Below are 21,003 nucleotides of genomic sequence, written 5' to 3'. Positions count from 1 at the left end.
AATCGCCTCCTCGGCTGGTCCTGGTTTAGCTTTGGCATGTTCTGGCTCTGCATATACTCCAGGACAATGCGCGTGGTGTTCATAGTGCTCATAATTGCCGCGGTGATCTGAGCGGGCTCCATGATCCCAGTGCTAGCTATGGCGTCTGGTCTGAAAAAAGGCGCGAAACTAGTATCTGACGGACCAGGGGAAGGAGGGAGGGAGGGAGGGAGGGGCGAGTGACGACATGGCGTACAGGTACAGGGAATTAAAATCAACAAAGGTGGCTGTGCATCAGGGAGAAACACAAACAACTGTCACACAGAATGGCCCCCCCCCAAAGATTGAACTCAAAAGCCTGGGTTTAGCAGGCCGTTGATTTGACGGAGGGAGGGGGAAGCAAATGAATACAGAACAAATCTATTTTTTATATCTTAAGACGACGGTGCAGCATGACTGATAGCCCTCGGCATCTTCTGGGTGCTTGGCAGCAAATACTGGGCGCTTGGCAGTTAGTGTACTAAGACTGATAGCCACATTTTTCCTGTATGATGACGATGGCCTTCAGGCCTATTGCACGATCTGCTGCTCAGGGAAGACTCTGCTAATGTGCGATGATCCAACTTGTAATAGGTAACTATGACTGATAGCCATCATCGTCATTGTGAAGGCAGCAGTATATGACTGGGGGGATGGGGGACTGGGGGACATACGGAGTTCCAGCCACTGCTGTACGATGACGACGGTTACCAGTCGTAATACACCATCTACTGCCAAAAGGCAAAAGGCAAGGGGCTGGTGCAATGCAGCCCTACGGCTGCCAGCCCCACGGCTGCCAGCACCCAGATCACCGATGAAGGCTACCAGTCATGCTGCACCGTCTACCGCCAAAAGGCAGTTAGCTGCTGCTGCTGTGTAGCAATGCAGTTCCACGTCTGCCGGCACCCAGATGACATATGGTGACGGTGAGCTGAGCTGAGCGGGCTCCATGCTTGCCGTGGTATGTTGTCTGCACAGGTAACCCAGGTAAAAAGGCGCGAATCTATTGTCTGCCGTTGCTCTGACGGAGGGGGAGGGGCCTGACGACATGTACCCAGAACCCCCCGCGACACTGTTTTGCATCATTCGGGCATTGGGATCTCAACCCAGAATTCCAATGGGCGGCGGAGACTGCGGGAACTGTGGGATAGCTACCCATAGTGCAATGCTCCGGAAGTCGACGCTAGCCTCGGTACTGTGGACGTGGTCCGCCGACTAGAGCACTTAGAGCATTTTATGTGGGGACACACACAATCGGCTGTATACAACCGATTTCTATAAAACCGGCTTCTATTAATTCGACCTAATTTCGTAGTGTAGACATACCCTGAGACTCTTTTGTGTAGGCGTGGGCAGACCCATATGTGAAAGGTCTACCAAGGTGACATCTAGAGAATACGATCTAAGCCTATTTTGGCTGCAACATTCGATCCTACAGGGCAATGGAGGGTGACCCTAAAGACTCAATCTGTAAAGCACTTGGCGATAATACAGCATGAAAGGCGTTATATATACAATAATTACTGCCACTCTGCAAAATTAACACGTTTCAAACAATTAAACATTCAATAATATAACCAGATACTTTTCAAGCCTGAGACAAATACCTTCCACATACTCCATAACCATGCAGAGGTGGCGTTTGGTCTCGAAGGAGCAGAACATACTGACTACAAAGGGGTTCTCAGCAAAGGTCAGGATGTCTCTCTCCACGAAGGCCTGCTGGATCTGATTTCTCAAAATTAGGTTCTGTTTGTTGATCTTCTTCATGGCAAAGCGCTGGCGGGTAGTCTTGTGCCGCACCAAATACACAGCCCTAGAACACAACAAAAGGGTTCCTACCTTCAGTTTGGACCATTTCAAAAACAATGGATTGCAGGTCATTACATCACATACACTGATAGGCTCCTGCTAGGTTTATCTATGACTACATAAAACATCTGTCATGTCAAGCGTCGCTACAGAAGAAGAAATCTCTTTATGCTTTTCCTCAGAGTAAGAAACGGGGAAGGCTACTCTTCACAGGCTTCTCCAAATACGTAACATTCTCAGCAGAGAGAGTAGCTCAGCCTTAACCAAGGAAAGCTCTTGCAACTTTATGAGATTCTTGCATTCTAAAATTAAAATTGCAATTCCTCCATCAGAAATAAGACTAGGGCCCTGTGAGATTACACCAGAAACCACACACTCCTGTAGCATTTTTGAATGTCCAGACAATAAATGAAGAATGTAGCACACAATCTTGGGTATATGTAGAGGCACATACTTGTAATAAATATTGAAATGATGAACATCACCAGTCAATTTAAAAATGACCTAAAATGAATGGGATCAGTGCAACTTCCTTCCAAGCTCCACAAATTAAAGAGTTGGATTAGCTGTAACAACATGATGCTGCAAGATTTCCTGTGGTAAAATATCCTTTTCATTTCTACCATTTGCACATCTTTGTCCGCACATTCATAGTACAGTTTGCAAATAAGGTTTTCATTCAGTTAGCTTGCTCTACTGAATCAATACTTACTCCCCTGTCTCTGGAGTGGCTTATTGGATTCTATTTAACATAGTATCATATCAGCTGGATAAAGTATGTAGTACATATAGCAAGGATATGACTTTGAGCAAACCACCTCTAGCCTTTTAGGGAATGTCTACACTACAATTAGACACCTACGGCTGGCCCGTGCCAGCTGACTCGGGCTTACGGGGCTTGGGCGAAGGGGCTGTTTCATTGCAGTGTAGGTGTTCAGGCTCAGGCTGCAGCCCAAGTTCTGGGACCCTTCTACCTTGCAGGGTCAAAGAGCCCAGGCTCCAGCCCGAACATCTATACAGCCCTTTAGCCTGAGCTAGCTGGCATGGGCCAGCCACAGGGGTCTAAACTGCAGTGTAAACATACCTTTAGAAGGATGTACTAGAAAACATGGGTCTACATAGAAAAAGTGACTGTAAAAATGGCACTTTCTTATCTAACAAACTGGCTCTCCGATCTGCTCTCCCCCTTTTACATTATTGACTAAAATATGTTTTTATTACATTTTCATTTAATTCAACAAAGCGCTCCAGCACATGCTTAACTTTAAGCACAGTGCTTAAGTCCCATTGAAATCAATGGGGCAGCACAGGTATACCTGAGGGTAGAATTTGGCCTGCTGAATATCACTGGTTATGATGTCACAGCCAGAAAGAACCCAAATGGTGTTTCAGAGATTCACAGATTCCAAGGCCAGAAGGGACCAAGATCATCTCATCTGATCTCCTCTATAACGCAGGCCAGAGAACTTCCCCACAATAATTCCTAGAGCAGATCTTTTAGAAAAACATCCAATCTTAATTTAAAAATTGCCGGTGATAGAGAATCCACCACAACTCTTGGTCCGTTGTTCAAATGGTTAATTACTCACACCTTTGACAAATTACACCTTGTTTCTAGCCTGAAACTTCCAGCCAGTGGATCGTGTTATACATTTGTCTGCTAGACTGAAGAGTCTATTATTAAATATTTGTTTCCCATGTAGGTTTTTGGACTAATCAATCACCTCTTAACCTTCTCTTTGTTAAGCTAAATAGACTGAGCTCCTATAAAGCATGTTTTCTAGTCCTTTGATCATTCTCATGGCTCTTCTCTAACCCTCTCAAATTTATCAACATCCTTCTTCAATTGTGGACACCAGAACTGGAACCAGTTTTCCAGCAGTGGTTGCACTAGTGCCAAATACAGAAGTAAAATAACCCCTCTACGCCTACGCAAGACTCTCCTGTGTATTTATCCAAGGATCGCAACAGAGTCACACTGGGAGCTCCTATTCAGCTGATTATCCACCATGACCATCAAATCTTTTTCAGAGTTACTGCTTCCCAGGATAGTCACCCATCCTGCAAGTATGGCCTACATTCTTTATTCCTAGATGTACACATTTACATTTGGACATACTAAAACACATTGTTTGCTTGCCCCCTGCTTACCAAGAAATCCAGCTCACTTTATCAGTGACCTGTCCTCTTCATTATATACCACTCCCCAATCTGTGTGTGATTGGCAAACTTTATCAGTGATGATTTTATGTCTTCTTACGGGTCAATAATAAAAATGTTAAATAGCGCCGGGCCAATGACCTATTCCTATGGGATCCCTTTAGAAACACACATTTGATGATGATTCCCCCTTTACAATTACATTTTGAGACCTATCAGTTAGCCAGCTTTTAATCAATTTAATGTGTACCACGTTAATATATCTTTCTAGTTTTTTAATCAAAGTGTCATGTGGTACTAAGTCAAATGCCTTACAGAAGTCTAAGTATATTACATCAACACTATTAGCTTAATTAACCAAACTTGTAATCTCAAATTTCAAATTCTGGGTTCTTTGTGTGGGGCTGGCAATTGGAATTTTAACTTGTAAACTGTGCAAATCTGTTAAGACACAATGAAGCATTAGGACATTTTTACACAGCAACACTTCACAGTGAAATTACACTTTAACGTCTAGTTTTAATAAGTATTGAACTTATGTCTGGGTATGTGGTGCTAACAAACAAATGCGTTTTATTATTATATTCTTTCCTGTAAGAAATACTATAATGTAAACAAAACGTAAAGTACATGACACCATTATTCATAAAGATAATTTCCCTGGATAACACACCTCATACCTCAATTGTAACCTCTCAAATGTCACATTAACCTATCGTATATGAGTATGTTTAATTTTATCCACATACTGTGAAGGCAAACTTAGCAGAAAAAGTTACAGCATAATAGGGCTTGAGGTCAAAGTTGTAGTGTAATATAGCAAGCAGCTGGCAAGGGCATATAATGAACAACAGCCTGAAAGGCCTAATTCTTGATCAGGTGGCTTGACAGTAACATCTTCTTGAAAAGCAAAATGCTAGACACAAGCTGAATACCTTACCCATAAGCCCCGTTGCTGATTAGCTTAATGTTTTCAAAGTCCTCTTCAGAGGGAGCTTTCTTTGACTGCGCAGGGGCCCCGCGACTCTGAAAATCAAGGAGAAGGGATTTTTTTTTCTCTGCAGTTCACCAGAATCTAGCCTACTTTTAAAAAATGTACTTCCAAAAAATTTGCTGCTGGGTAGAAAATATGAAAATCTTAATTTTAATCCTGAATTTACAGAAAAACAAAACAAAAAAAATCTATTTTCCTGGATTTTTTGTTTTGTAACTGGAAGATCTGTATGTATAGGTCTCTAATATTTGGTGGCATAATATATTTTATATTTACTCCTTTCCCTTGACATACTATAACTAAGAAATGGTTGCCACATTTAAACCACTGTCATACTGAAATCTTCCATTTAATTCTTCATACTAAATACATTACATTTTGATTTCTGTTAGATCATAGATACAGTCTCCTTCTCTGGTAGCCTTCTAATATCCTTCTGTTATGTAATGAATGATGTTTGTTTTTTAAACTACCATGGAACTCAGAGAAGCCTTTGCACATTGACTTTCTGATAATGCTCAATAGCCTGCCAGGACCCACAGTATTGAATAAGTTGAAATATTTCTAACAACAATATACGTTATGCTTTTTGAGTTACTTCCACCCGAGGAGCTCAAAACTGACAGACAGTGAGGCAGACACACCAGGTGACTTGCTCAAAGTTACTCAGGAGGTCTGTGGCAGAAATGGGAACAAAATCCAGATCTTCTGAGTCCCAGGGTCATCCTTCCTCCCTGTTTTATTCTTATACTAATCAGGATATTAGCTGAGAAATGTTGAGTTCCTCAGCAACTGCAAGTCATGTTTGTATTCTCCCATTTACATTGAGCACTTCCAGCAGAGATTATTTTGTACTGTTTGCAGTCATACTACAGACAAGCATAATTTACTTTATGTGCAGACTACGGTGGGATTTTCAAGTTCCTAAATTATTTAGAAGTCAGTGGGACTTATGCTCCTAAATTACTCAGGGCCAAATCTACAAAAATACTTAGGTATTGCAATGCCTAACCCCGAGGTGCCTTGCCACCTAGTGGAATCCAATCCTCAACCCTGAGTTATGCACCTAGGCTCCCCATTCAATACATGGGGAGAGTTACCTGCCTCAGAAGCCAGCCAGCGGAGCGGGGAGCTGCCTTAAGCTAGCCAGGAGTGAAATACAGAGGAAAGGTGCCTAACTGATGGGCCAGAGAGAGGCACCTCCTTCTGCTCGGGATTTTCAGCTGTGAACCCCTTTTCTGGAGTTAGGCACCTACGCCAAGTCAGCCGCTCTGGTAGCCTGCGCTCTTGAAGCTGAAACCCAGATCTTTCACAAGAGAGAGAGACCCCAATGTCATTATACCCAACAGCTCAGTGGCTAGGGCATTCACCAGGGATACAGGAGATCAGGGTTCAAGTCCCTGCTCTGGACCAGGGATTTGAATCCACATCTCCTGGAGTGCCCTAACCATTAGGCCAGGGGACACATATTCATACACACACAAATTCCTGACCTGTATTCTTTTGTGACAGGTATTGTGTCTTGGGCAGACTCTGAGAATGCCTATGGGATCAGGCTCTGCTGGTGAGACATGCAGGGGAAAGTCTAGTTTGAGAATCCCGTTTCTTTGGCTTTGGCTTCAGCCAGGGCTCTGAGTAGTTTGTTAGCTGTGGAGGCAGCATCAATGCTTAGGTGGCTTTGCATGTGCCTACTGATGGAAACTTAGGCACCTTGAGGACTTGGGCACCTGTGGGGTTAGGTGGCAGCTGAGCAGTGGTTTTAAGGATGTCAATGGCACATAAGTGGTGGATTTAGCTGCCTAAGTACCTTGGAGAATCTAGCACATAGGCACTTTTGAAAATTCCACCTCGCATCGACATGTAGTTTGCATCCCTAGGAGCCCTGGAGCTTCCCCCGTCACCCCACCCCCAAAAGTTGGTCTTTCCCTAATAGATCTTTTAAATAAATTGGCATTTTTGTTACACAATCAAAGTGAAACCTACAGATCTATGAAGCCTGGAGAGATAAATGACTACATTTACCCAACAAATCATTAGTAAATCCTTGTCTTGGGAACCTAAATTCACTCCCCAAGATTCTTTACCTATGCCAACACATTTCTTTCCTTAGCCCCATTTTTGTTAATGGTTGTAAAAAAAAAAAAAAAAAAACGTTGTCAACCTTCTTGATAATTCCTGTCCATATCCATTTGCTTCTATTAGTTGCCGTTATCTTTAAATCATTACTTCTTTACAGTATTTATAGAGCTATGTCCAAGTTTCTATAAGCATGCAAGTTAGCTTTTAAAAGTATTTTAAAATCATTTACCAAATATATGTTGTTAAAAATATTCAGTGTGTTACAATATACATTGTATTATAATCTTGTTTTCCTAACAAATCTTTTACCATTGTATTAGACTGTTTCTTTCTAGGGAAGAAATAGGTAGACAGCACAAGTATATTGCTTCTTTACCTCAACTGAATCATCTGTTTCTGGAGTGTCTGGACTGTCATAGCTATTCAGCTGGGCCATTTCTGCAAACAACAAAGAACAACTATTTATACCGGTCTCAATATATAATTGATCTGTTTCTATATGGCAAAGAAACAGCATTTTAGAAAGTATTTGTAGATGTTAGAAAACCACATTTCTTCCTTTCCTGCAAAAAATGTTATACTATTACACAATAGTCACCTCTAAAATCTTGCCAGCTGTTTTAGGTAATGCCTCATATAAAGACAACCAATTATCCTTACCTCAGTATTTTGTAGCATTCTAGATATTCCCTACAACAAGGATAAGGAATAAATGCAAATACTAAGGTAATGCTATTAATATTTCTCCAGCAAAATCAGCAATTTGTTAAGGGTAAGCAGCATGCGTCCGCACATTTATGTTCATGCAGGTATACTCGTCCCTTTAGGGCATGGAAATTAGATTTCTAAATATTTTCTTGTCTCTAGTTGGCCCAATTCTGCAAGCTACCAAGCACCCTCAAACAATGGGGAAGTTAGTGGGAGTTTAGCATGCTCAGCTCCTTTCAGGAGTTGCTAAGCACCTCACAGGATCAATTCCACATCCAAAAGGCAACAGGCTAGAAGCGTATTGGTATCTAAAAGAAATCTCTAAATGGACATTTCTACAGTTCCATTTCGTAGAAAGAAAATGAGGCACCTTGACACCTTTACACAATTTTTTATAGGAAATAAGTAAATGAAAGGTTCTCTCCCTCCCTGACAGGGATCAACGGAAACGTCACTTTATATCAGATTTCCACAGATACAATTAATTAAATTGCATTCAGTAACCTCTGGTGAACATTTTGCTAAAAAGCTGTTCGTCTGATGTTGCTTGCCAACCTGTCACTCTGTAATTCTGACAAATATTGCAGAAATTAAGGTAAAACTGCTTCCACAAGAGAAAAAGAAAACCAAAGTTCAATTGCTGCCAAATTCTGTGGTAACTTCCAGTCTCTGTGGCAGGTTTTATTGTTGCTGAGCCAAGCATGGAAGCAAAATTTGTGCCAATAAATATCTCAAAAGAAAAGAGATTAAACGAGATTAACAAAACACGGAGATGAAATATTTAATTGTGCAATAACTCACTGATTTCAAAGTTCAGATTTTCTGGGGCTCTGCGCCCAGGAGCATATTAGAAAGCACATGAATTTTACCATGTAGTATACTGAGGTCTAGAAGGGCTGCCAGACCTGCTCAGCCTCTTCCAGATCACCCTTGAGGAATGGGGCAGGGGGATAGATTAAGAGCATGTGCTGGACAGAGATGGCTGGTAAGGGTGCCGGGAATTTCTGGATCATATTATTTGCACCCTATTATAATGATAATCCTCAATTAGTAAGGATCCTGGATATTTAACCCAAAAAAGGTACTGCAATTTGACTGACTCTCTCAAGTTTTGACTAAACAGATAGCAAATAAATTCTCAAGATCTTTTAAAAATTTGCCAATGTTTAATATAACGTACAATATTTTTAAAGTCTGTATATGTAAAATATACTGTAAATTATCTCCCTTTACAAAAACAGGTTGCTTGAAACACTGTCCAAGTTAACAAAAAAAATTTAAATGATTAAATGCCTTTTGGGGACCAGAAGTATAAACTTCTGCATCTAGATCCATGGTTCTCAACTGCGGCCTGCCTGCGGCCCAATCGGCACACAGCTGCGGCCCACGTTACATCTTCAGGGTCATAGAAAATAGTATATATATTGTGTGGATGCGGCCCACAATGATAAATAAGTTGACTACCACTGATCTAGATGAACTCTCAGAAGTATAGACTATACCTATCATATGAATTTATAATGACTGACTGACATCACATTTAGCAAATACTCATTCTAAGTATACCTATTAAAAAACCCCAAATGTCTACACTATTCATTGGAGGGTTAACAAATGCTTCATACAACATGGCAACGCTGTTGCAGTCTGTAGTGCTCTGAGTTACCCAATAAGGGAACAAAACACCTTCCACTCTCAAAGTTCCCCCATCCTCTAACCTCTCTCTCCTGTCTCTCCCACTGCATCCTGTCACCCCTGTGGTTATCATGGAGACTGTAGGTTCTTTGGGCAGGAATTGTCTGTACTTTTTTGCCTTGTATAGCAGAGAACATATTGTTAATGCTACAAAAATGATAATAGTCCTGGCCCCTCATGCAAAGCTTGAGTAAACAAACTTTGCTCCTCAGGGGACCAACACAAAAGCTAGGATAACAGACTCCTCTCCAACTCCCAAACCGGTCAGTCTGTGTCTGTTAATACAGTCTCTTCAGTGAAGCAGCATCGGCGGACTCCTGCACTACTCAGTCCAAAATGCAGGGACTGTGGCCAATTGATCCACTCAGACAATGAACCTGCAACTCCCCTGCACCTATACACAGACTCTATGGCTTTGCAGCATTCATGGTAGGGGGCTTTGGAATGCCCTTATGAGGTCCCTCTGTGTAGTGGAACTGTGCTGCAAAATGGGCCTTTTTATGGCTACTCCATACCACAGGGATTTCACCACAGAGTGCTTAAAACAGATTAATTAATCCAGAAATATGACTGTTCCATGGAGCAGGCAAGAGCATTAAGTGTAGCAAAGGAGAATTCTGCTATCTGTACAGTGGGTTTTACTCATAACAGGGCTTGTCACTGCACACACCCACTAATCTCATGGAGAATACTGCAGAAAGTCAGGAAACATTCCAAAGAACCAGATTCCAACTTTCTGAGCAAAGGCAACAGTAAAAATAAAACAAATAGATTGTCTGAGTTGGCAGAGAAGTAGTAAAATATAACCATATTCAAAGGACAATGTCAATGTAAAATCCAAAAGTCAGGTTCAGTTTTTTTTAATAAAGGCTAACAAAACCTAATAGGAATTCAATTTAAAGTATTGTTCTTGAAATTTCAATGAAAATTTTGATCTTAAACATTCCTGTATTGTGCAGGAAACCTCAACAACGGAGCATTTGGCAGTGCCTTTGAATCACCAAGTGGACCTGCTATAAACAGCAGATTACAAACAAAAACAAAACTGAGCAGTCTAGTTTCACTGTCAAACACCAGAGCATAAATGGTTAAAAAGTAACACAGAAAGTAACAGGCAATTAGAGGGGGAAAGGACAGTTTACATTTTGAGAACAGCAATAGAGGATGAGGAAAAAAAGAGGCATGTGAATTAAAGGGAAAAAAAATTCTCATTTAACAGAGCAACGACCAGTGAAGATGGCTCATATTTCATATTTGGAAAGGCTTTTAGCCCAAAGGATGCAAAGTAAGAAGTTCTCACCCTCCAGGGGATCCCGGGTAAGGCCCAGCTGGCTGATAATGTAACGAGGAATGTCGCATTTAATTCCTTGCCCTTCCTTGGCATGACCTTCGGCAGCTTCTAACAGATGGTAAAACTCTTCGGGATCAAACTCCTAAAGGAAGAAAAGAAAGAGTAAGACCAGAGATCTGAGTGATTTGATTCCAAAATTAAAAGAGAATTTGTTGTTGTTTTAATGCCCACAGAGAAGCATGGTTATTGTTAAGCTTTAACATCTAGCCTGCTCCAATATATCCAAAACTGATTCCAAGGCCCAATGATGCTGCAAAACACCTACAGTCACAAGTATATCAACACGATGCACACAGCCTCCTGCTCTAGAAAAATGTAAACCATTAGATGTATTCAGAGACTGTGCTGGATGTCTATATCCTTGGATCAGCTGGCCTTGCCAATGAACAGAGACAACAGGGATGGTAAGAAAACATTTTATAAAACAAAAGTTGGCATTAGGGGATTTATGCAGTAGGTCATGATACCTCAAATATTTAGCTTGCCCCAAGTTCTTATGCTGTTACAATCCATGATGTACACTATAGAAACAGAAGTTTTGAGGTGAGGACCTATGTGAAGTTTTCTGCCATCTCAGCATGGTAGAAAGATGAATTAAGTCACTCAACAGCAAGCTCCCATCAAACTTAATTAGCTGAGCAAAACATTCTATAAAGGCAGTAATCTTGCTTCAAACCATGTTGCATGCAGTTACGAATTTCAGTATCACAGAAGTTTTAATTTCTGTTTGTCAAACTGCTCTAAACTATTAACCTGTCAGCGGTGACTAGGACCACTTGATAGGTCAGGCAGGATGCACATGCTTCAGCTAAAATAGTGTTGCTAAAGTACCTTTAACTCTGATCTGCAAACCTCGTTGTTTACCAGTGCTGGACTCCTGTGCAGAGACTACCAAATTATTTTGAACTGAGTAATAGTTTTGTACAGTGGATCAGTGACTGACATCAAACAGCACAATTTACCTGAAAGAGTGGTTAGCAAGACAGGAGATGACCGAAAAAATATCAATCAAACCCAAAAATAAATACAATCATAAAAACCAAGAGAGGAGAAAAAGTGGAGGAGGAAAAGGGTGCTTTTAAAATTGTTAGCACCTTCGAGCAAAGACCACTTCTTTGTTGTATAATCCATTCGGTGATGAGCTCAAAGTCAGCACTAAGCAAATAACAGGCAATATTGCCAAAGACAGCAATGAGTGAAGGAGATGAGAAGTGCCTCTGACTTGGCTAGGAAGAAGTCATTAGTGATCTTAGTAAGAGCAGCAGACAGGAACTAGATCAGAGGGAGAGTTGGTGGAGACAAAGTCTACGAACTGTGAGGCTCAGACACAGGCAAGTAGTAGGAAAAGGCTAGTGGGGCAGGTGGAGTGGGCAGTAGGGAAGGATTTTTTTTCAAGATAAGACTGACTTACTGGGGGAGAGAAAGCAGCCAGTGGATAGATAATAGTTAAAGATAACAGACAAGGAAAGGATGGAAGAAGGAACAGGGAAGAGAGGTGGAATCAATAGAGCTGTACTCATCTTTTTAGTAGAAAATACTTTTAAGAGAGCCTCTAAATGTAGTTTTACATAACCGAATGGAATAGCCTCCTGCAGCAGTGTTCCAGTCTACAATATAATACCACTGTCAAAAACCACTGCTAAACTGCACATTTCCCCCAAGAGACGGTCTCACTGGTAAATAACACACACATTTGAAAAATGTGTCTACTTAACGTATTCACCTGAGAGCCAGAATTGCTGCCTTCAAAGCCCAAATGCTCAGCCCTTAATAAACATTTTACAATCTGGTAGGTAAGACTTAAACATTAAATAACCAAAATTGTATAAAACAATTAAAACCCTTTACACCCATTACTCCAATTTCCTCACCTGACCTACATGCTCAGTCATTTTATTTTGTATTGAAGAAGCAGGAGTCATATGAGTGGCTGGATATAGCAGTTGTTTCATATGAAACAATTTTAGTACATTTTGTATAATTTAACAGCACATCTGGTCTGATGAAAGCACAGCAAAATTAAAGGTTAAGTTATAAAAATGGGTGAATTCACATGCTCCGAAGTGCAAGAGAAAACTGACAGCCAAACTATTACAATGGAAAGCTGTCTATTAGGATCCTCTTGCTCCCATATACAGTATCAGATGGAACGCTAGCACTGATGGCACTATGGTCAGTAGAATAAGATAAATAACTTTTTTTAAATGGTTAGGCAGATAGAGTGCTTTAAAAAACACAGAGAATACTAAAATAGTGAACTGTACAGTATTTATATACTTTGGGGTCTTGCCACTTTGTTTTCAGGGCTGTCACTACAAGCTTTGGAGTTCATTACTCAAATCTCAGAGACTCTATTGCCTCCACCTGCTCCCACGCTTGTCTCAGAAGGACAGGTGCGGCAGCTAGCACAGGAACCTCTTGATACATTAATTTGCAGCTAATGGCACGTATGATTTAGGAAGTGCTTCCAAGAGGAATACCACACTATAGAGATGGCATTAAACTTTGGCAAATGCTCTCTTACCCTTCTAAGGTGATGAGTGCTATTCTAGTGACACATGTATCAATTTCAGTATTAAGCAAAGTAAGCACCACGAGATTCATAGCAATCTATTTCAGTTTAGTTTTGCTTTTTCAATCCCAATTTCAACTTGTGCGGAAGATTTTCAAGTAAATTGTTAAAATTAATGAAAGTCACTCAATACGGCAAAATCCCCATGACCGCTTTGAAAATTCACTGAGAGTTGAAAGACTCAATGCAGTAAATAACTGCCTTATACTCTCAATTTTATTAGTCAAGAAAACTCAGCTAGATTAAAATACAAACATATATTTTGTTGTCATAATTTTCCTCCTTGCAAAAAAAAAAAAAAAAAAAAAAAGTCTTGTTGCACTGAGCTGTTCACCTTATGAAGAAAGCTTCACACAGCTCGTTTGTCTTCCAACAGCTCAGATAATGAAACTCACTCCTTGTTGGTACAATCTCATATTAACTTATGAAAGTTTGCTTCTTACATGAGCTGTGCCACTGCCTATCTCTAAGCACGATCATACCAAAATTGATCTAGCTGCAATAATGCCTGAAAAAGAGGCAGCTTTACTCAGCTCGATAGGTTCCAAGGCCAGAAGGGCCCATTAGAGCAGGGGTGGCCAACCTGAGCCTGAGAAGGAGCCAGAATTTACCAATGTACATTGCCAAAGAGCCACAGTTGTACGTCAGCAGCCCCCCCATCAGCTCCCCCACACCGCTTCCAGTGCCTCCTGCCCACCGGCAGCCCCACCAATCAGCACCTCCCGCTCCCTCCCCGCACCTCTCGATCAGCTGTTTCATGGCATGCATGAGACTCAGGGGGAGGAGCAAAGGCATAGCAGGCTCAGGGAAGGGGGCGGGAAGGGGTGGAATGGGGGCAGGGCCTGTGGCAGAGCCAAGGGTTGAGCAGTGAGCACCCCACTGCACACAGGAAAGTTGGCGCCTGTAGCTCCAGCCCCGGAGTCGGTGCCTATACAAGGAGCCGCATATTAACTTCTGAAGAGCCGCATGTGGCTCCGGAGCCGCAGGTTGGCCACCCCTGCATTAGAGCATCTAATCTGACCTCCTGTGTAACACGGAGTCAGATAATTTCATCCAGTGACTAGCCCTGTATTGAGCCCAGTAACATGTTTCACTAAAGCATCTCTTCCAGAAAGGCATCCAAGTCTGGATTTGAACTGAGATGGAGAATCTACCACTTCCGGTAGTTTGTTCCAACTGTTAATCATCCTCACTGTTAAATATATATGCTTTATTTCTCATTTGAATATTTTGGCTTCAACTCCACTGATTTTTGTTCTCCATTTCTCTGCTAGATTAAAGAGCCTTTAAATTCCTTGTATTTTCTCTCCACAGAGGTACCCATATACCACAATAAAATCACCTCTTGATCTTTTTGATAAACTAAACAGATTGAGCTCCTTAAGTCAGTCACTGAAAGGCATTTTCGCCAGCCCCTGAATCATTTTGGTGGCTCTTGTCTGCACGCTCTCCAATTTTTCAGCATCTCTTTGTTTGATGTTTGAACACAGTATTGTATTCCAATACCAATCTCACTCAATGCCAGCTACAGAAATAAAATCACCTCCCCACTCCCCTTTTTGTACATCCAAGGATCATATTAGCCCCTTTCCCCACAATATTACACTGGTAGCTCATGTTCAGCTGTCTGTCCACTATGATCCCGAAATCCTTTTCAGAGTCACTGCTTTTCAAGACACTGAGTCCCCATTCTGCAGGTACGGCCTGCATTCTTTGTTCCTACTGTCCAGAACTAAGTGTAAAACTATGTCCTCTTACTAGTCTGAGTGGGTAGTTTAGAAAGTAATATATGACTTGCTCTTCAATATATTCAGGCTGTTCTGTACAGAATTTAATCTTGCTTACAGACTCCCTTGGATCGTCCCCACCTGCACACGTCTAGTTCCACACTCAGAGAATGTGACAATTTTTTAAAAAATTCAGAGTACGTCTACACAGCAAAGAAAAACCCACGGCGGCCTGTGCCAGTTGAAGTGGGCTCACAGGGCTGTTTCATTGCTGTGTAGACTTCTGGGTTTGGGCACTTGAGCCCTGAGGGGGGAAAGGATCCCAGAGTTCGGGCTCCAGCCCAAGCCCGGAAGTCTACACAACAATGAATCTGTCCTGCAGCCCGAGCCTGAGTCAGCTGGCAGGGGCCAGTCACAGGTTTTCCTTTGCTGTGTAGACATACCCTCAGAGTCCAATTCTCATTTACACTAAGGATCCTTTAAGGAGGCTAGATCCTTTAAGCTGCGCTGGCAATTTATACCCACTTTATGGGCTCTACACGTCCAGAGAGGCCCTATGTGTCCTTATTTTGGATTTGGACCTATTTTTTCAAAAACGTATTTTCCCTGTAAGAATTGGTTCTTCTTCCTGTCTTGTGTACCCAATCAGGCACTTCAAAGCAGATACACTTTCTTCTGAGGATTGTGCTTACCAGGCACTCAAGCAGTCGAGCCGGTCGTGCAATGATGATCATCAGCTTTTTCACAAGCTGGGTAACAAAAGCCACCTCTGAGCTCTCTGATCGCTCGTGGGCCTGCGGAGAGCAAAACATCACGTTATTGTTCAAACAGTGAATCATCAAACACTAAACCTAGAGCAATCAGCTTGGTAACCATAATTCAGCAGTGAAGGCATGACCGAGTCAGGCTAAGCAATTAACAAAGCTCATTCTGTGTTGCCAAATCATGTACAGCTTTTCCAGTATAACTGATTCCCTTTTTCAGGCAATGAATATGTTAGAGGCCTTTTTTGTTATGAGTTACCTGAAAATCTCCCTTAGCCATGGTGGCTTTTTAATTTAAACGAAGATTTCTAGTCTCACTATTAGATGTTATCACTGGAACGGTTTTCCTTTCCAGGGTCCTGAATTCTAGAGAATGATGTAAAGTTTTAAAGTTTACTTCTACAGTTTCGCATGCATTTCTTACTTATTACCATGGAAGATCTTAACGTGTATTTCTCTTCCAATTTCATTCTTCTTATTCTGCCAATCAAATTGTTAATACCTGATGTACAGTGCACAGAAGGAGAACACAAACTACATAGAAAATACTTTTGCTGTTGACAAATTTTATTCCTTTAGGACAATAGGTTTTTGCCATTTCACTATAAACTCAGTGCTTAGTTTCATCGAGGTTTTCCTTTTCTTTTTATAAGAAAGAAAGCAACTAAACTAATGCCTGGAAAATATGAAGACAGATTCTGAGAGGTACAAAAAGACCATTTCCCTTCTTGCTTGCTCTGTGCTAGAATGGCTACAGCACAAGATCCAAAGCACATGTAAATAATACTTCACTATGCAGGTTGATAAGGGACTGTCAGCCTCCAGTTCTCTAAAGGTATTCAGAATAAACTGACAAAGTACCACTAAGATCTTGTAGACTATACATTCTGCTTTAGCCCAGCCACAGAAACAGAGTCCTGAACTGGCTGGGTGACAAACATTACCTCTGCGCTTTCAGTTGCCTGCAGGCATGATATTTTATCAACAAGGATTCAGGTGGCAAGAAACAGAGGTTCATTTAATAGTGCTCATTAAAACAAAACAAAAAAATCCATACACGTTTGAGAAAACAGACAGCGTTGATAGCCACTAAGGAAGGGTTTAGGGAAGCCTGGATTCTGAACTGGAAAACCATAAAGTACAATTTTAAAAAGGTATGTTCTCATAATTTCTTACTAAAGCTTTTTCCTTTGGAAAATAAGCTATTGCTTAATCTGGAATAGGTTATTATTGTTTAACAGGTCATGTAATAATACAGTGTTAGAATTTTAACCTAAAACAAAAGGACTTATCTATAGAACTACTGATACGTCAACCAAAGAGAACACAGGAGATGCTTTGTGGGTATATTACAAATGAAAGTCACAGAGAATAACATTTTGAAACCCATAACTACTTGACAGATTTTTAATAGAATGTATTTCAAAGCTAATTACTAAATAGTAAACAGACAATTATCTAACTGGGGACACTTTGTATTCTCTCCTCTGTGCGCCACAGTACAACACCCAGTTAAAGTAATGAGACAAAGCATGAATTTTGGATAAAATTTCTGTGTCTTCATATACAAAAGGATTTTTATAGATCATCATAGGTTATCTATATTTAAATAACTAAAACATTAACCACAGTGTATTATTTCTGATACAAGAGCCATGCAAATGGAATATCAATTTACTTCCAGATAATGTAAATTATGTAGAAAATACCTATTTATCCTTTTGCATCTATATTTATATTGTCAAAGGCAATTTATTATTATAAATCAAGTTGTATTGTTTTCATTCTTTCTAATTCACTAAGAAGACACAGACAAAATATTCTTAAAAATATAACTGATTCAAATCAGGTGTTCTGTTCTGAAAATGAAACACTAACTCATGTCTGTCAAATGATAAAGAAAGGCTAAAAAAAAGATTGAGAACTACAGGATTACAAAAATCAAACACAACTTGTAAGAGCCACTCAGCCATAATCTCTGCACAGCGCTGTTGTTCCAAGATCCTCAGTAAAATTGCTTCTTCTTGTTTCCTTCTCTCACAGGATAGTCCAGACATCTCTACAGATGTCTTGTTTACAATCTGCCCCAGTTATAGTATCTCAAAATCACAGGCTTATATACCAAACAACTGTCTGCTTCTACCATGCGCCTTGGTATGATGCATGCCATCTAATTAGCAGTTCTCAATGACGACATGCTTGTCTGAAGGTTGCTGGTGTCATTTCAGGGTTTTTGTTTTGTTTTTCTTGAGGGGAGGGGAGCGTAGGGGTTACGGGTGGAGGCTGATGCCATTCCTGTACACACCAAGCTATTTCCAGTGACACATGTATAGGAGGTAGCGATGGGTAATTTACAAAGCGATTCCCTTATCTGAAAGACCCATCCGTCACTAACTGTAGCCACTGAGGCATGAAATTAAAATCACCGTCCTCCCCTGGGGTTCAGCAGGACCAATGACTGGAATATGCAAGTCACAACACTGTAATTGAGCTAATATACTGATACGAACCAAAACAGCAGAGCTGCAGTGCCAAGAACCAATACATTTCACTTATGCATTAATTAAGAAAGCAATTCAAATTTTCAAGTGGACAATATAAAATCAGCATAAGATAATCGTAATAAGGCCTCTTTTTCTTTGTTTCATTTGTAGATACACCTGTATATCCCTCATCTTTCTTTCCATCAGAAAATCTGACTAATGGTGTAAATATACAATATTGCCAATTCAACTCATTTTGCCTGGTTAGTCATTGCGTCAGCGCAGTAACTGACTAATCTTTTGTTCTGAACTCTGTTTCTACTTTGTTTCATGAGGTAAAAGATAAAGAAATCAATACTACTGCTCCATATAAGAAGGCTTTTACTTTATTTTCTAATATTCTGACTTCAAACTTTAAGCTTCTCGTGAAAGTTATGTCTAAAAAATTATTTTGAATTCATGCCTACTTCAGGAAGTCCACTTGATAAATCCAATTATTTAATAAACCAAATACTTCTTGGCTAAAATATGGCACTTTATACTTACATACAAGTGAATTAATCTTACTTGCTATGGTAACATTTTGGTATTTTATAACAAGATTTGGTATTTAAGTGCCTCTAAGTTTTCTGTCTTGCTATATCCACGTCAGCTATGTCTGAATATTTGATTCTTTACATTGTACTTACTCTTTGTTTTATGATGAAGTTTTTGTACAATTTGAACCATCCTTAAAGTTTAATATTTTCTTTTCCCTATGACTTGAAATTCCGGCTTTAAAAAAAATCTGATTATCCAGGGTTTTGTTTTAAATGTACTTTATCCTTTAAAATATTCTTCCTTTAAAAGAACAGATTTTGCTAAGCTACGTACCATCCACACTTCCACCATTCCTGTCATTCACTGACCTTCTGCAGACTAATTTCCTTATTCTGTGATAAAGACATTTGGTTCCCTGATGCTGCTACAGTTTATGCAAATACTGTAGATAAACAATGGACTATATTGCTGCTCCATACTGCAGCAGTGAATGCAATTTAAAATAGTCCTCATTGTATCTATTATTTTTATATAGTGCTATAAATGTGCACAGCATCTTAAAAACTAACCAAAGGTGAGTAGCCTGCTCCCAAGAGCTCATGGTCTAAACATAGTAACTGATGTCTTGAAGTATTCTCACATGTTTGTAGCTCAGTTCTGTGTCTCTGAAAGAAATCACATTGACATGTCTTTGCATTTAATCTGAAATATCCTGAATGTGTCCTTTCATAGTTTGGGGTGCATCTAAGGGAGAATGGAAAAGAAAAGGTAGGGAAGAAAGGGATTCATACGCATTCAAACAGCAACGAAAAAGAGAAGACACAGGAGTGAGAGGAGAGAGTAAAGCAAGAGGAAGAGAGGTGGAAAGGAAAGTGTCTGGTATTCTCAGCTTCTCTCTAACCTCCTCGTCCTCTCCCCACTGTTCAGTCCTTTCCCTCCTAAAGATGCATCTTGCTTCAGGTTTATGCCCCAGCTCTTGAAAGGGATAACCTCAAGAAAGAGGACCTTGGCGACAAGTCATCGGAACCAGCATGCATTCTTGCAAACAGTAAACCTCCAGGCAGTACTATTATTATTATTATTATTTATTATTTTATTATTGTGCTAGCACCGAACCAATCTTATCTCTCCCTGTTCTTGTCCTCATTTCTCCTTTAGGTAACGGGTGGGCTAGAGTCAATTTAAGAAAATCAATTAAAATTATGAAGAATCGACTCGCCCATCCCACCCTGACCCTGCGGAAGAAGCTAAAGGAAAGGGGGCAGGGCAGCTCCTGACTGTCAATTACTCTAGAAGCGTGGAGATGATTGCCGTACCTTACACAGTAACAGTTCAATGTCAGCTCTCCTTGTGCTTGAAGAGAGAGGTAAAGGGGAAGGCTCTTTTGGAAGCATCACTGAATGGGGTAAAGGGAAGAAATGGGAGATGTGTCTGACCAGCCACTCTCTCCTCCCAGGGTAGGGTCGACCTCCCCAGATCTGAGGGTGAGCTTGAAGGTGGGGAGAGGAAAAGGTCAGACTCAGTTTATTTCCCCCAGCCCCAAACTTTGAAAGTACAACAAAGGGCTGCTCTACTAGGGAGGAGAAAAGCTGCATGTGGGAGAATTTGAAGCCCAGGTGGGCAGTGTCTAGAGACAGCAAAGCTGGTTATAGTTTTCCCTGCTGCTCCTTGAAATCTGAGGTATTGCAGGGATATGTGCTTGCCTCAAACATGATCTCTGTCTGCCAGTCTATCACTTTGTGGAGACAGGGGCATGGGTGTCTTCTCCCTTACTCCAAGAGGAGGGTGAGGTTTTTTTGTTTTTTGCTGGGGGGAGGAGGGTTTGCCCTGTTTTCTTTCTTTCTACTCTTTTTTCCCCGCAAACTACCTCAGAACTATGCAGGTGGGGAACGCTGGATCATGATCCTCATGCCCAGCTGACCGCAGGAGCTGGGCTGCCTTCCATTTCCTCCCCGGTGCTGTTGCTAGAAGGGAACCCTAGGAATATCCTCTCAAATGTTATAGTAAAGGAGGGGTTTTGTTTCCATAAGAGACTCACAATAGGGCTTTTAAATTCACCATTAAAATACCCCTCTAAATATAAAAAATAGTCTCATTCAA

The 21,003-nt window shown here is 40.8% G+C and overlaps 1 protein-coding gene across 1 annotated transcript in view; it reads right to left on the bottom strand.

The window, feature by feature from the left end:
* MAST2 (microtubule associated serine/threonine kinase 2) overlaps nucleotides 1–21,003 on the bottom strand; it is a 354,146-nt gene that overhangs the window by 28,216 nt on the left and 304,927 nt on the right. The window contains exons 13-17 of the mRNA XM_065409475.1: nucleotides 15,809–15,910; nucleotides 10,767–10,899; nucleotides 7,440–7,501; nucleotides 4,931–5,016; nucleotides 1,626–1,834 (exon numbers count right to left, since the gene is read on the bottom strand). Coding sequence (XP_065265547.1) covers nucleotides 1,626–1,834; nucleotides 4,931–5,016; nucleotides 7,440–7,501; nucleotides 10,767–10,899; nucleotides 15,809–15,910 — 592 coding nt within the window. The remainder of the gene's footprint in view (nucleotides 1–1,625; nucleotides 1,835–4,930; nucleotides 5,017–7,439; nucleotides 7,502–10,766; nucleotides 10,900–15,808; nucleotides 15,911–21,003) is intronic.

This window comes from Emys orbicularis, chromosome 8, assembly GCF_028017835.1.
Source record: "Emys orbicularis isolate rEmyOrb1 chromosome 8, rEmyOrb1.hap1, whole genome shotgun sequence".
Lineage (NCBI taxonomy): Eukaryota > Metazoa > Chordata > Testudines > Emydidae > Emys > Emys orbicularis.
The sequence above is the reverse complement of the archived record's forward strand: the minus strand, read 5'-3'. Positions and strand labels throughout refer to the sequence as shown.